The 16,435-nt window shown below is 51.5% G+C and overlaps 1 protein-coding gene across 4 annotated transcripts in view; it reads left to right on the top strand.

The window, feature by feature from the left end:
- The window catches only part of Tgfbrap1 (transforming growth factor, beta receptor associated protein 1), a 44,299-nt gene that overhangs the window by 4,680 nt on the left and 23,184 nt on the right, over positions 1 to 16,435 (top strand). For 3 of the 4 annotated variants that reach the window (XM_013522763.1, XM_005400783.2, XM_005400785.2), the window contains exon 2: positions 11,173 to 11,874. In XM_013522763.1, coding sequence (XP_013378217.1) covers positions 11,187 to 11,874 — 688 coding nt within the window. In that variant the 5' untranslated portion in view covers positions 11,173 to 11,186. Of the gene's footprint in view, positions 1 to 64; positions 130 to 11,172; positions 11,875 to 16,435 lie in introns of those variants that run through there. The other variant, XM_005400784.2, reaches the window with a different exon arrangement.

The raw sequence follows: 16,435 nt of genomic DNA, 5'->3' as shown, positions 1-16,435 counted from the left end.
GTGGGGAGCGACGGCCCTGGCCGGGTCGTCCCCAGCCCCAGGTCTGGGAGCGCAGCGCCGAGCCGAGGGGCAGGTGGAGGTGGCGCGCCCCGCCGTGTGCAAGCCGTGCCTGGAGACCCGGGCGCCCAGGTGTGTGCACCTGCCGCTGCGCTTGCTTGCCGGGGTATCCCCAGGACGCGGTTGGCGCCGCCTGTGTTCTGGAAACGGGGCTCACGGACGCTTCCTCATGCACACAGGCTGCACTGGGTGCTCCAGCCCCGGCGGGGGTTGATCCGGAGGCGGCGCTAGGGCCGCGCCGCACCCCACCCCGAAGGCGAAGGCTGGCAGCGGCGGGCAGGACTGGTGGCCAGTGACGCCCCGGAAGGTGTGCAGGGAGCACCCCGATGCAGGAGAGCCGCCTTTCCCGGGGCAGTGGAGTGCCGTGCGCCCGCGTGGGGGACCCGCCTCTCGGTCCGCAGCTCTGCTCACAGCTGAGGTCACACACACACACACACGCCGCCGGCTGCTTCCCTTTCTTTCCTTTTTTTTTTTTTTAATGTCCTTTTGAGACAGGGTCTCCCTATGCAGTCCAATCTGGCCTTGAGCTCACTTTGTAGCCCAGGCTGGCCTCGAACTCGCACCGATCCTCCTGCCTTTCTTTTCCTTCCATTTCTGGCTGTCTCACAGCCCGTGGTCATCGCTGAGGCCTCTGTGGTGTGCAGGCAAGGGCAGGGACGGTGGACAGGGCCGTGTCGTCCTGGTCTTTTCCAAGCCCTACCTCACCGGTGGAATGGAAGCGCTGCTCCATGGTCTTGAGGCCTGCAGGGCCTGGGTTCAAATCCCAGCTGTGACCCTTGGGCACTTGGCTTGAGGTTCCGAGTTTCCTCCATCAGTAGACTGATTACAGAAGGTATGTGGATCCTGTACAGGGCCTGGCACTTCGCGGGTGCATAATAAATGTGGGTGAGGGTGTAGGGCCCTCCCCTGCCCAGGGAATGTGGTGACTCCTCTCCTCTGTTTGTTGTTGGGGGAGACCTGTGGGTTCTCACCGCCCAGCACGGCCTGTTTCCAGCTCTGTGGGTGAGCAGCATGGGTCCTCGAGCTCCTTCCTGCCCCTTTCCTCCTCCTCTCACTTCTCAGGCAGCCTTCTCTGGGCCCGGAGTGGGGCAGAGCTCTTCGGCACCTCGCTGGCAGTGCCGGGTGGGGATGGGTTCAGCCCTGGCCCAGGCCCCTCAGGGACAGATTTCTGAGGGGCCTCCTCTTCACTTCGCAGCTCCGGATAAGTTTTGGAATGCAAGGAGCCCGCTTTTTGAAGAACGCCTCTTTTCTAGGCCTTATTTCCAACTGCCATTCCTGTTAGAAATAAAAAGGAAGCTGTTATAGTTTATTCCTGCATGATAGTAGTAAAAATTATGATCCTTTAAGAAAACTCGAGGAAACTTACTTAATGGGTGAGGCGCCCGGGTCTTGGTCCGAGTCCAGCCTCAGAAGCGCGTTACAGGCTCGCCTGTGGCGGCCAGGTGTTTGGGTTCTGCCGAGGAGCTTGGCTCCTAGTTCACGGCTCGTCTCCGCGGCGGCAAACTTGACCCATTTTTCTGTATTGAAAGACACATGGCTACTAGGTGAGTGTAGAAGTAGCAGCTTAATTTGGGGCTACCCCAAGTGAGACTGAGTGCTCCCTGCTCGGTGTAGTGGGAAGTCTTCGAGACGGTGTGAGGTCAAAGTCTTTTCTTTACCGTCAAGCGCTGCTGTTGGGTAGATCGAATTCAGGAGCGTGTGGGGAATCACGCCGGGCGTCTCCCAGGTGCACGATCACTCTCTGTGGCTGTCTGGACGTTCGGTGTGGAGGAAGAGGTTAGGAGGTAGATGCCTTAGAGACCCCTCTTCCCACTCTACTCCTCCTCCCCCATTCCTCTTCCCCCTAGATCCCTTCTTCACGTGGGTTGTGGTTTTTGCAAAGTCACGTTCTCTCAGAAATTTATTTGTAACCTCAAAATCAACACTCATGGTATTTTTGTGGTCACCTGCAGAGGTACAAAGGACAGCAAGAAATTGGTGTTGTCTGGCATGCTCCTTCCCTTGAGGGGTGGTCACACCCCCCAAAGGCCCGTGTGCTAAAGTCCGGGTTGCTGGCCTGTGGCTACTGGGGTGTGCCGGCACCGTTAGGTGGTAGACCTTGAGGGAGGAAGTTGGGTTGTTGCGGGCACACACTTCCCCCTCTTTGCCACCCTTCCTCCTCTTTCCTGGCCACCACAAAGAAGCTGTCAGCAGCCATGGACTGAGACCTCCGCAACTGTGAGCCAGAACAAACCCCTCCTCCATTTCAGTTGATTATCTTGGGTATTTTGTCACAGTAGCAGAAAGTTGAGTAACTCTAGCTGTAAGTGCTGATGTTACTCTATGTATGCATGGATAAACACGGTGTGCATCGGTGTAAACACGTGTGTGTCAGCATGGTAGTGTGGTGCACATGTGCGTGTGTCTGTATGCACATGTGTGTGTGCACCCACGTGCAGGGGCCCCTCTGTGTCCATAGGGCACTGGTTCCAGGACCCCCCAGATACCCAGATCTTTGGATGCTCAAGTCCCTCACTTGCAGTCACATAGCATTTCACAGAACCCTCGCCTGCCCTCCCATATGCTTTAAATCATCTCTGATTGTTTATAGTGCCCGATACAATGGAAATGGTAGGCAAATAGCTGTCAGATTGTATTGTTTAAGGAAGAGTAACGCAAAGTGTGCATGTTCAGTACAGGTACAATTTTCCCCCAATATTTTGGATCTAAGGCTGGCTGGTCCATAGATGCGGGGTAGGTGGATAAGGAGGGCCGACTGTATCGGTTTGCACGTATTTAACTAGCTTTGATCAGTATTACGCAGGGAAAGACGTATCCAGTGTGACTAGTTACACAGCAGTGGGCCTGAGACAGTGTCATTGAGGTGACAAGTTAGACGCCAACCCTGACCTATCTGGGCCTTCTTGCCCGCCCTCCGGCCCGCCCTCCCTTCTTCCTCCCTGCCGCTTCAGGTCCCTGAAACAGGTCCACTGCACTGTAACTGGTGTTTCGCTCTTTTAGTCTGGCCTGGTAGTAGAGAACTACCTCAGTTTTCAAAAAGAGGAAAGGTTGTCTTTCCTGGAAGCAGAACGTTTATCGTTGACTCCCAGCGCATTTCAGGAGTAACCCTTCGGACAGCTGGCTGTGGGAACCGAGGAAGGACACAGGGCTTGCCGCGCCGGGCTGGCACTTGCGCACAGCGGGCACGCAGAGCCCTCTCTGTCGGCACGTGAGCCAGTGTATGGCTTGTTTCCCTAAACTCAAGCGTCAGAGTTCCGGCTTAATCGCAGTGTTGGCACTGTGCAGTAAATAAGGGGCTTGGGGCTGCAGTTTGGGTTCTTGGTCTCTGGAAGGCTCGCCATCACTGAGCTAGAGCGAGTAGTCACATCGTCGTGGGATAGGAAGGGTGGGATATTGTTCCGTGTCTGTCAGTGAGGTGGTAGAATAATAGGATTCTTCGAAGTCACCGGCAGACTTAGGAGAGAGCTTTTTCCCCGAGGAGGCCAACCACAGCTTGATAAAAGTGTCCTGCCTTCTGGTCACAAGGAAGTAGCTGTGTGTGCCGCTGAGCCTTTAGGTCGCACCGGGCTTCGTTTGGCTTCAGAGTGGTCCCTGAGAGCTCACCCTTCTTTGCCTCGGCAGCTGTGCACTGCAGTTACAGCTGGTTGGTCATTTTGTGCCCTAAAAAGACAGGGAATTGGCCCATAGCGCTACCAAACCCACGTTTAGGTGTGACCTAATGTTTTACATGGCGTTAGGGAGTACGTTATCGGGCTGGGCTCTAGCTGGGTGGCGGAGCACTTGCCCGCACACGAGGCCCTGGGCTTGACCCAGCGCCTGGGCGGGTGTTAGATGTGTTATTGCCACAAACTGTGAAAGTGATCCTGAGTGTGAAATCCTCCATAGGAGCTGGGGGATTGGAGGTGGCCTTGGCTGTGTTTCAGTGTACGGCTCGCGGACTCCCGGTAGCGTTCCATTTTTCTGAATTGTCGCGTAGGTTTGTTTGCTGAGTTGTCACACAGGTTTGGTTTTCAGAGCTAGTATGTGATGTACTCAGTCTTCTCAAAGATCCCCTCCAGCAACAGTACTGGTGTCTGTTGCTTCTAACTTGGCTTACCTAGATTCACTCGGAGACTCCTTCTTAAGGAAACATTTTTTTTCTACAAAAAGAAATGTTCACCTGGGCGTGGTGGCACATGCCTGTAATCCCAGCTACTTGGGAAGCTGAGGCAGGAGGACCACAAGTTTGAGACTATTTCACAGCCCTCCCCACCCCTCTTCCTTCTTCTCTCCTGCCCGCTGGAGCTCTCCCGGAGTCCGGCACTGTTTGTGAACATGTACACACACGGAATATGCCCTTGATGTACAGCTCTGCCACTGAGGAAGACAAGTACCAACGTAAGAGAGTTTTTGCATATAGTGGGAGCGAAATGTTTGCCAGGGGGATGCAGTGCAGACTTCCTCCCACCTGGGCCTTGACCTGTCCTTCTGTCCTTCTGTCCTTCTGTCCTCACGTCTCGTTACATGCTGCAGTTTTATAGCAGTTTCTGACGCCTATCAGTGTGTGTGCTTCAGTTTTGTTCATCTTCAAGATTCCTTTGTCTGTTCTTGGTCCTTCGATTTCCATTTGAAATTTAAAACCGATTCGACAACTTCTTCAGAAAAGCCTGCCGAGATATGATTTAGGTTTCTGTAATGTCTAGAAATAAGATTTTATGATTTTTTTTCTGAACAGATCTTGTATGTCTTTGTTAGGTAATTCCTTGATACCTTGTTGTTTTTTTTTAAGATTGAAGTTTCTAATCATTGTATGGGTATAGAAATGCAGATTATTTTGGTATACTGATTTGTCTTTTTTTTAAATTTTTTTTGTTTTTTGAGACACGGTCTTGCTATGTAGTTCAGACTGGCCTTGAACTCACTATGTAGCCCAGGCTGCCTTTAAACTCTTGGTGACCCTCCTGCCTCAGCTGTCTGAGTGCTGGGATTGCAGGTTTGTGCCAGCACATCTAGCCTAAAAAGTATTTCTAAACTCATTCATTCTAATAGATTTTTGGTGCGCTTCCATGTAAGTACAGTGTCATCTGTGAGTGGCTGTAGTTTTCTGTCTTTGTGTTGAGTCCTTTATAACTGCTTTATGTGCCTGTGTTCTGTTGTGCTGGCAGAGATCCCAGTGCAGTGTTGGGCAGAGCTGGTGTTGGGCAGAGATAGTTTGCCTGCGTCACCATAAAGAGGGGCCGTAGACTGAGAGCCTTCCCATTGGAGACCTGCCGTCTCGGCTTCGAAGACGGAAGTCTAAGGCCAGGGTGTCTGCGGGGCTGGCTCCAGCTGAGGCTCTGAGGGAGACCGTGCCAGGTCCTCTCGTGGCCTCTGGTGGCTTCTGGTGTCCTGTGGCTCCTTGTCCTGTGTCTTCACCTGTCCTTCAGCTCTATCAGTGTCTGGCTCCCGATTTCTGCTATTATAAGGACCAAATCTTACTGTATTAGGGCCCTCCTAGTGGCTGCATCTTAATTTGATCATCTATAAAGGCTGATAAAATTTTAAAAATTGTAGTAATTTTACTGTAATAAATTTTAAAAATTTATTACAGTAAAAGATCCACTGCTCTTAGTCTCCCACATAGCGCCCCTTCGCTTCAAACACACTTATCCTGTTGCGACTTTCTGAAGCAGTTGTGACAGTGCTCTTCCCTGAGTGTGTTTGTGAGGTATGATCAAAAACACGGTGAATGCTGCTGCTGGGTGCCAGCTGACAGAAAGGCAGGCTCCTAAAAACGTGCCAGTGTCTTCACCCTCCTTAGCCGCCAGATCAGTACCGTGCCACTTCTAGCTCTTCCCAAAGTAAAAAATGACCATGAAAGGGAGACAGTGAACCAGTTCAGAATAGCAAGGCCGCCATGACAGTAAAGACACTCACAAAAGAGAACTCCAGAGCTGCTTCAGAAAGTGGCAAGAAATGGGATAAGTATGTTCGAGGTGAGGGGGAGGCTGCAGAGGCCAGATTCAGGGCCTTGTGCCTTTACTGTTATATATTTTTAAAAATGTAAATACTCATCATGTTTTTTTGGTCATACAGCACAGAAGGACCTCTGTCCATACAAGGGCACATTTGCGGGTACCCGTGTTAGGGCTCTAGCATGTTTTGGTGGGACTTGATTTAACCCAATGCAGGTGGTGATTACAGGTATCCTTGTGTTGTTCCTTTCTTTACAAAGGGGATCATTTTGAGTTGTCATAGAGCTTTTTGTTGTTGTTGTTACATAGCAGGATGATATAATGATATACATTTTTGTTCAGTGTATATTGAATTTTTTAATTCTTTTCTGCATTTGTTGAAGTAAAAATTTTTTTCTTGCATTAAACCAATAGATTTTATTACCTTAAGCCAATATCATACCCCAACTTGCCCATACTTTATGTTTTTTAGCATATATTGGTTGTTAACATTCAGGCATGTTTATTCAGTGGTAAGAATGACCCGTTCTTTTCTCTTTTCCTATATAGCATCCTTACTGGGCCTGAATATCAGAGATACTTTACACTGGCTTCACAAAGTAAAGTGGCCTGTGCCCCCCTTTTTCTTTATTCTTAGGAGGATTTGTTACGCAGAGCGTGAGTTCTGGGCCTCACAGGTCAGGCAGCCTCTGGCTGGTGCCTGCTCTGCGGACAGACTGCAGGGAGCCCTCCTGGGCCAGCTCTCCTCACGTGGCTGTGGGCCAGGGAAGACGCAGGCCTAGAGGCCGGCAGAGCTGCCTCAACAGGCCTTTGTGGAAAGAACGCGCAAGTTCTGCGGTTTTTTGGAAACTTAGGGTCATAAACATCTGTGGCCGCAGGAATGGACTTGTTTTAGAGCTCAGCTCTGGGTGAGCTAAGGAGCCCAGAGGTGAGAACAATCAGCGAGCTCTTGAGACGTCGCAGGTGCTTGCTTGGGGAGAAGGATGAGAACTCCGCTTTGTCATTTTCAGAAATGTTCATCATAAAGACTGTATCCCTAGAAGGACAATGTCATGGTCTCGATTTGGTAGAAAGTAATTACCGGCGTTTTTATTCTGGCCTTTAGTACACATTGCTCTGTAATTTGTCTATATTTCTGGTCTCATTTCCTTAGGGAGATTAGAAATCCCCGGGGAAATGAGACAATGCCTTGTGGCTGTCTGTTTCATTTTGCACCCTGTGAGAGGGACTTGCTGCCTCAGTAGTATTTTCCTTATTTAAATTGTGGTCTGTGAAGATACTAACATTTTGCAGTTTCTTTGTGTGACGAGGTACGCAGTTTGAGGCTTTTTGATAAAATATGAAAATAATTAATCTTTTAAATTCCAGCCGTGCTTTTAATGTGAGGTTCTAACAGAAAGTTTCAATTTGCGATCAGTGGGAGACAGAGTAAAAGAGTGCTTATGTACCTTCGGGAAACTTTGCACAATTTTAGTTCATTAGTGCTTGTGTGTAGTACCTAGTATTTACATTCCTTGTGCGGACTTGGTACAAGTATGTAGCACATCTTCATTCCTTCTTTTATCTCCTTTCCTTGCCTTCCCTCCCCTCTCCACCCATCCCTTGGTCCCCTTCCTTTTTTTCCTGTATGTGTTTGCAGCACACGTTTACACTCCTTGTGTGCAGTTGGTACATGTACACACACGTCCCAGGGGCCAGTAATTCGTCCGGGATCCCTTTCCTCCCTCTCTCTGCACTCTTCATCTGTGAACTGCTTCCCCTCTGGGATGATCCGTCTCCCTTCTTCCTGGTATCTTTTATTTTGCTCTTCATTTTCACTCTGGGTTTCTCAAAGAAGGGAAACCATATGATATTTAAATTGTGTCTCTGATTTATTTCACTTAACATTATGACCTCAAGGTGTGCGCCTGTTCTCACAATTGACCAAAGTTTTCCTTTGTCTCGGAGTAGTACTCCATTGTGTGTAAATACCACATTCTCTTTATCCATTCATCTGTTGATGCTCCATCGTTTGGGCCACTTCCAGGTTCAGCTGTTGTGAGCGCTGCTGTAAACATGCATATGCGTGGAGCACTGAGAGATGATGTCTTTAACACTTTCAGGAGGGTACCTAGAAGGGGAATAGCTGGGTCAAGTGGAATTTGAATCTCCATACTGATTTCCATAGTGGTTATGCTAGTTCACAGTCCCATCAACAGAGTAGAAAGCTTCCTTTTTCCCTACAGCCTCCCCAGCATTTGCTATTATTTGAGTTCTTGATGATGCCATTCTTTCTGGGATAAAATGGAATCTTAGTGTTTTAATTGCATTTCTCTAATGGCCAGCCACGTTGAGCATTTTTTCACGTGTTTATTGGCCATTTACATTTCTTCTGTGAAGTGTCTGTTCATATCACTTGCCCATTTTTTGATTGGGTCTTTTATTTTGGCGATCTAATTTTTTTAGTTCTTTATATATTCTAAATATGAGTCCTCTGTCTAAGGAGCCACAGGCAACATTTTTTTCCCATTCTGTAGGCTGTCTTTTCACTGTTGGTTGTTTCTTTTGCTGAGCAGAAGCTTTTTAATTTAGTGAGATCCTGTTTGTTCATTCTTGGAACTATTTCCTGTGCAACTTGGGTTCAGTTCAGAAAATCCTTGCCTACGCCTGTAACCTCAAAAGTTTTACATACCTTGTCTTTTAGCAGGTTAAGTGTTTCTGGTTTACTAGTAGTTCTTCAATACATTTGACTTTAATTTAGTACCTGGTGAGAGATGTGGGTGCAGATTCAGTCTTCTGCTTGGGGATAGCCAGTTTTCTCAACTCCTTAGGGAAACTTTCAACTTCATTACCACATTGAAACCTGCAAGTTAGACTCCAGGAAGCTGGACTTGGTGAGAATGTAGAGTTGTGGATTAAAAGTTATCTTTTCATGATTCGTATTTTAACTGCCTAAATATGTCAGTGAACTAACACATAGAATTTCTCAACTGCTTAAGTGAATAAACTATGTTGAAGGTACAGAATCAGCTTTTATTTTTTATTTAATTTTTGCTTTTTAAAATTACAGTTTAATTACTAAAGCAGGTCTTTTACTTAAAGACTTTAACTAGGATACTTACTATTAGCAGTACTTGAGTAACTAGTTAGCACATAATGAAACAATATTGCATTTCTTTTTTACATGGAATTATGGCTTTTTAATAAGCCACATGCTTTTCTTACAGCTTCCTTTCTCCTTCCCTTCTCTCCACTCCAGTACTTAGACTAAATGCAAAGTGTTTTCTTTTTGTAGCAAATGTACACTTTGTTTAGTTTATCCTGTACACTAAGTGAAGACAGAGGCTACAATTACAGACATTCTGCTTTTAAGAAGATAGATAGGAGGAGTTTGGTTGTAGGTGCTGGAAGCTTGCTTTTCTATTTTTGCTGTAAAGGGAGCGATACAGTTGAAATTGTGGGAAGCAGAATTGGTTTTCCTGCCATTTCCAAAGACAGCCCTGATTGATCAGCGGTGAAAGAAGGATTTCGTAGCATTCCCGCAGCTTTCTTTCACCGGGATGTCTCCAAGCCTACATTTCAACACTGGGTTTTACCCATTGGCATTTTAATGGAAAACATGTTGTCTAGGTGGGGTTCTACTTGGGCAATAGTGACAACGGGCAATAGTGTTTAAGACGCTCGTGCCAGAGATTATTGGGAGGCCTGTGGGAGTCTTCACCAGCTGTCCTGGCCGAGCCCTGTGGCCAGGGGACAGGGGACATGGTGCCTCCTCTGAGGGGCCCTTGGCGCCTCAGCGCTCTGTTCTTCGCCCCTTTCCGTGGTCTCCCCAAAGCCGATCGCAAGTCGGGTCGGTGAGTGTGACCTGCAGGGCACGGTGTACCTGCTGACAGCTGGCTGCCCTCCGCGAGGTGAGCGGGGAGCCCGGCGCTGGCGAGCCTTTTAGGGCCTTTGCTGATACCGACAGCCCACTGCCGCACACGTGCACGCTGCAGGGCTACCACCAGCGAGGTAGCCCATCTCTGAACAGACGGGCAGGGTTCCCGGGCGCCTGGCTTGCAAGGAGACTGGGGGTGGAGGCAGGGTGGGGACTGGGAGAGTTGATTCTCGTGGTGGGATTGCAGACTTCCACAGAGCGCTGTGTGCCCAGAGGAAGTGTTTTACCTGAGCCGATTTACTGAACCCTAAGACAGCCAGTGACGGAGGTGCTTTTATTTTTAAGCTCATTTCACAAAGAGCTCATTTGGGCTGGAAAAGCCCAACTGTATCAGTTTGTGCTGCTCCAAGGTGCCTTGCACTGGGTAAATTGCAAATGCTCGAGGTTTGCTGCTCACGGTTTAGAGGCAAGGTCCTGGAGGGTTCATGGTGCGTGAGCGCCTTGGTCTTCTCGGACGGTGGCTTCCAGCCGCATCGTCCCGTGGTGGAGCGGGCAGCCGAGCTCTCTCGGGCCTCTCTGACAAGAACGCTAACATTCCTGCGCGCTCTTTACCTGCCTGGTGCCCACCGCCCTGGACACCACCCTAGAGGTGCAGTCTCCATGTGAGGACGCCAGCACTCAGATAAGCACCCCAAGCACTTGCTCATGAGACAGGAAAGGGCAGGAGGGACCCCGAAGTGCCCAGGCCTGCGTGTGCTTCCTTGGGGGCCCGTTTGGCTCAGGGGAGGGGAGCTGGAGTCTCCCTCCTGTGTCCCACCGTGGATGGAAGATGTGGTGGAGTCCTGAACTATGGGAGTTGAAAGCTTCCCAAAGCTTCCCTGAGGCGTGGATTTTGGATGTTTCTGGGGTGTCCCAGCCTTGCTGGGGCGCCAGAGGAGCGAATGCGAGCTCACACAGCCATGGGAGCTGGGGAAGGCGGGCGAGGGTCTCCGTGCCTTTCTCAGGAGTCACTGTGTCCCGCGGTCCCTGGGTGAGAGCCTGTGCTGGGGTCCTGCTGCTGGCATGTCTCCTGGCCCTGCGGAGGCCGCCTTCTTGGCTCTCGGCTCTGTGGCGGGGGGATGGATTTCCCCACAAGCACATGTGTGTGTACTCTTCCTGGGGTTCCCTGCCTGCCGGGGAAATCTTTCTTTCGTTTTACGGACAGCCTCACATTGTTTTCTGCAGCTGACATGATACACAGGGAATTGGTGGATCCATACTGCCCTGGCGCGTGTCTTCCTGCTCCTTGTCCCGCTGAGGCTCACGAGCCCCCTTTCTCTTCCGCAGGCCACGCAGCAGACATGATGAACATCAAGGCTTTCACGCTGGTCTCCGCCGTCGAGCGGGAGCTGCTGATGGGCGACAAAGAGCGCGTTAACATCGAGTGCGTGGAGTGCTGTGGCCGGAACCTCTACGTGGGCACCAGCGACTGCTTCGTCTACCACTTCCTGTTGGAGGAGAAGGCACTGCCCGCGGGCACTGCCGCCTTCAAGGCGACCAAGCAGCTGCACAGACACCTGGGGTTCAAGAAGCCTGTGAGCGAGCTGCGCGCGGCCTCGGCCCTCGACAGGCTGCTGGTGCTCTGCGACAGCTGCATCTCCCTGGTGGGCATGCGCAGCCTGGAGCCCGTGCCCTCGGGGGCGCGCATCAAGGGGGCCTCCACCTTCGCTCTCAACGAGAACCCCGTGGGCGGGGACCCATTCTGCGTGGAGGTCTGCATCCTCTCAGTCAAGCGCAGAACCATCCAGGTGTTCCTGGTCTATGAGGACCGCGTGCAGATCGTCAAGGAGGTGTCCACGCCGGAGCAGCCCCTGGCCGTGGCTGTGGATGGCCACTTCCTGTGCCTGGCCCTGAGCACACAGTACATCATCCTCAACTACAGCACGGGCCTCTCGCAGGACCTGTTTCCTTACTGCAGCGAGGAGAAGCGGCCGATCGTCAAGAGGATCGGTCGGCAGGAGTTCCTGCTGGCTGGCCCAGGCGGCCTGGGTGAGGACGGGGTCTGGGGGCTGCGCGTGCCTTTGGGGAGCCTGTGCAAGCGGCTGCGGGAGGGTGTATGCTTTGCAGGGGAACAGCCGCACATGGCCTGGCGGTGGGGGCCTTCTGCAGAAGGTGCGGTGGCTGGACGGGGGTCACTGAGACCCCGGCACTTGGGAGGGAGGCAGGAGGGAGAAGCGTGTCCTTAGGGGACTGTGGCACTGTGCGGCCACTGTAGCGCAGACTTCCGCAGGCCGAGGCAACCAGGACATCACCGTGCATGGTGAGCTCACCCGGGGCCATGACAGACACGTGGCACAAGGCCAGGCCAGAGGGCTGCTGGCCAGTGTGCTAAAGCCCTGCCGGGTCCGATGTGGGTCAGGATCCACAAGGACAGACTGGTCCTGAAACCAGTTTTACTCTGCATCCGGATGGAGCCTGCAGACCTCTCATTGTGGGAGATTATTGTTTTGTTTTTAGCTCCTTTTTTATTAGTATATGTTTGGGATACATTATAATTACGTTCATTTTGGGGAACTGTTACTTCTATATATGGCATCTTAACTGTTATTTCTTTTAACTACAAAAGTAAAACTCTGCAAGACTCCCTTGTAAGATTTTCCCATATGGGTGGGTTTGTCTCTTGATTTCTTTTTCTCGCCCCCCCTCCATGCCGGGAATTGAACTCATCACCTTGCACTTGTGGGGCAGGCGCTGTGCCACTGAGCTAAATCTCCAGCCCATTTTTTTTTTTTCTTTTCTGGTGTTTTGAGACAGAGACTCCTTATGTAGTTTAGGCTGGCTTTGGACTCACATTTCTCCTCCTGCCTCAGCCTCCCAAGTGCTGGGATTATAGATGTGCACCACCCACCTGGCGTGTTCCTCGACTATTTTTATTCCTCATTCTGAAAAGGGGTGGAGGTAGCTCACTAAACATTTTCACATGTGTCAGTCAGCTTTCTGTAGCTATGACAAATTCCCAACACAGTCCACTTATAAAGTAGAAAGGTTTGCTTTGGCTGCTGCTGTAGAAATTCAGTGCTTAATTGGATGGGCCCCTGCTTTGCGCGTCTGCTGGGGGTGCTGATGGCAACCAGCCCACCTTGTGGCCAGCCAGGGAGTGAGAGGAGGACATAGCCCAGTGGCCTGAAGACCTCCCTCCGGCCCACTCCTGAGGTCCTGCCACCTCCCCAGGCCCACTCAGCTCTCAGAGCTGCACCTTGTCCTTGGGCCTTGGGGGCCACTGAGAATCCAGACCACAGCATCCTCATTTCTGTGATTTCTTCCCCAAAGCGTGTTGGTCAGTCGGCCTGTGAAAGGGCATGACTTGTTCCCGTGTGACCCCAGCCAGGCTCTGGTGGCCTTGCCGTGACAGCAGGCCAGGGGTGGTGCGAGGGCTCCGCTCTTTCCGTCCCAGTGGCTGCTGTCGGGGCTTGTGCGTACGCGTCTGCCCACGGTGCTCGTGAGAAGCGGCTCACTGGAGTGCGGATGTTCCCTGTGCAGACCGCTCAGCTCAGGGTGGTGAGTGCAGGGTGCTTTCTCGTAGGACAGAAGCACAGGTGTGAGCCGCCAGCAGACGCTGGTTAGGATTCACCTTGAAAACAGGCTTTCAGGGCGCTCGCGGCACACAGCAGCACGCAGAGCACTCTGCGCACCACCGTCCCCGTCCCCAGCACCCTGCTAGCGGCTTCTCGTCACCGACACATGGGCATCCCTCCTGGGTGTGCGCTGTGGGTCGGACACATGCATGAGGGCAAGCGCCCACCCCTGCCCTGGCATACGGAGCGGCGTCCCAGCCCTCCTCCCTGGAGGCCTCCAGAGCGTTGCCTTTCCTGGCTAGAGTCCTACAGGGGTGTAGCCTTCAGCCTGGCTGCTTTTTCCCGGCAGTACTGGGGACTGAACCCAGGGCTTTGCCCTCTACCGTTATTGGAGTCCAGGCCTAGGACCACCAATCTCCTGCTCAGAGGTGTGATGACAGAATAAAGCACAGACAAAGCATATATTTTAGTTACAAGGGGCACCAGGATGGTCAAAGCCAATGGCAGGCTGGGTGTGATGTCCCTGGCCTTCACTCGGTGCACAGCGTGATTGGGGGATGAGCTGGTGGTGCAGTCAAGGTTCAAGAACGGAGGGACAGTGCATTTTAGGAAGGCACACAGGAGGAGATCAGGGTAACTGGTAACCTGACTGTTTGCTGACTGTGACTGCTGAGCTAGACGGATTTGCACGCGTCCAGTCCTCTGCTATCATGTTATCTTGCTTTGGGGCGCCAGAACTTCACAGACTGTTTGCTGGCCTCAGCCCTGGCCATTGGTTTAAAGATTAATCTGTCCTGGGGCTGGGGATTTAGCTCAGCGGCAAAAGCGCCTGCCTGGCAAGCGCAAGGTCGTGAGTTCGATTCCTGGTACCAGAAGAAAAGACAAAAAAAATAAAAAATAAAAAAAATAAAGATTAATCTGTCCTTAAGCCAGTCGGGGGACCGGAAGCAAGTCATGCAGGCCTAGGACAGACTCTCAATTTACTTTTGTGCCAATTTATTAATATTAATATTGCCTGCTTGGACCGTGTCAAGCTGATCCTCAGCATACCATATCCTCTGGCCTGTTTATTTTTTATTTTGAGACAGAGTCTTACTAAATTGCCAGTCTGGCCTTGAATTTTCAGTCTTGCCTCAGCCTCCTGCCTGGCTGGGCTCACTGGCTGGGCCACCACACCAGCTTTGCATTGGTTTCTTTCCGTAGTAATGTGCGTTCAGGATTCTTTATGTCTTCTCACGGTTTGCTAGCTCAGACTTTTAGTTTCTTAAGGACCAGGTCTTTATCCTAACGGCTCTTTTCTTGGAACAAAAGGAAATACTTTGCGGTGGACGGAGAAAGGGTGATGAGCCGGTGCCGCAGCACTCGCTCTGGCTTTGGTCCGTCCTCACCCGCTGTCCGCCAGGCGCCGCAGCCGTCCATTGGCAAATAGTCCACACGAAGGGAAGTCACACTGTTATACCTAAAAACCCAACAGGCTCCAAGTTCACCTTGGCGAGCACATCCCCGTTAGCATACCTCATAGCGAGATATACATAGGCGCACACACCCTGCGTGCGTCTGCTCGTGTACATGTGCGATTTGTGCTCTTCGGTTCGTTTGAAGCATTTCCAGCCAAGGCCCACAGCTTGCGGTTGGTTGCTAGCTCTGTTAGGGTTTTTCCTTCAAGTGCCCCCTCCCCGCTGTACCTTAATTTTTGTTGAAGAAATTGGATGGTTTTACCCCTCACTTCCCAGTTTTTGATGGCTTTGCCTTCTCTGTTGTTTAAGTCTGGTGCTCTGACTTCTGTTTGCTGCACATGAGTGGTCAGGAGATTCGGGGGTTTTCGTTTGTGTGCTCCAGGGGAAGCAGGACTGCGTGGTGGGGCTCCAAGGGGTCGGCCCTGTGTGGTGGGAACAGCTGCTGATGACCGTTGCCCACATCCATTCCGGCATGAGGGACAGCCAGCCTGCGGTGTTCTGCTTCTGTCCAGCCCTCCTTCCCATGCTGCGGGGAGCCCTGTGCAGGGAGCTGACCCCACGTGGTCACCCCACACGTTGTGGGAGAGAGAGGACAAGGCCCTGACGTGGCCCCGCCTGTGCTCTAGCAGTGACTGTGACAAGCTCCTGGGTGATCATGTGATCCGAGCTCCACAGCTGGGATGTGCCGGTTCTGCCCGGCCTGCCTAGGAGTTTATTTGGGTGGCTGCCTGAGCCCCTTGGACCTGCCCTTGGAAACCCGCAGCTCCCTGCTATCAGGTGAGCCCCGCTCGCCTGGATTTCCTGCCCCAGGTCTGGTTTCAGCCTTTCCTCCTGCGAGCCCGCTGTTTGCAGGCCACCTCCTGGCGCCCGCCGTGTCCAGGCAGGCAGTGCTGGCCTCCATCCTTTCGGGGTAAGCGAGGCGAGGAGGTTGGTGGACTTGTGCCTCTGTGCACATCCCCGCCCACCGCCCGCCGTGCCTGGTGCTCTGTTGTCTGCCGAGTCCGAACAGCAGTGTGCAGCCTTGCGGGCTGCTGTTCCCACAGTGCCATTACTGGGAGAGCCTGATTGCTGGCGGCGCCTTTGTCCTTAGGGTACCAGAATCAGAAAGCACAGTTCAGAGTCTCTGGGAATAGCTCCCCTCCGTGTGGGTATGCCACCACCCGATTACGTTTCCATTGATTGGTTTCGTTTTACTTCCAGATGTTAAGAAATTGCTTTGATTTTGTTTATTTTTGTTGTATAAGTATTTGCAGATTTCCAAGGCATGTGGGTACGGCAGGCTGAAGCAGAGCATCAGTGTATTTCCACACCACACCACCTCTCCTTCCTCGTTGGTAGCCTTTATTTTTAGGGCTTAGACATTCATTCTTGAAACCTATAAACAAGTGTGTATGGATTTGCATTTCTCTCTTTTTTGACTAAATGGTGGTATACTTTTCTTTACCTTGTTTTTTTACCTTAATATATTAGGGCGACCATTGTGTGGCATAAAATGGTTGTTTGAGATGGGGGTCTCACTGTGTTACCCAGGTTGGCCTCAAACTCTGGACTCCAGAGATCGTCTTGCTTCAGCCTTCC

The sequence above is a fragment of the Chinchilla lanigera genome, unplaced genomic scaffold, assembly GCF_000276665.1.
Source record: "Chinchilla lanigera isolate Chin_1 unplaced genomic scaffold, ChiLan1.0 scaffold00069, whole genome shotgun sequence".
NCBI lineage: Eukaryota > Metazoa > Chordata > Mammalia > Rodentia > Chinchillidae > Chinchilla > Chinchilla lanigera.
This window is presented reverse-complemented; position numbering and strand designations above follow the sequence as displayed.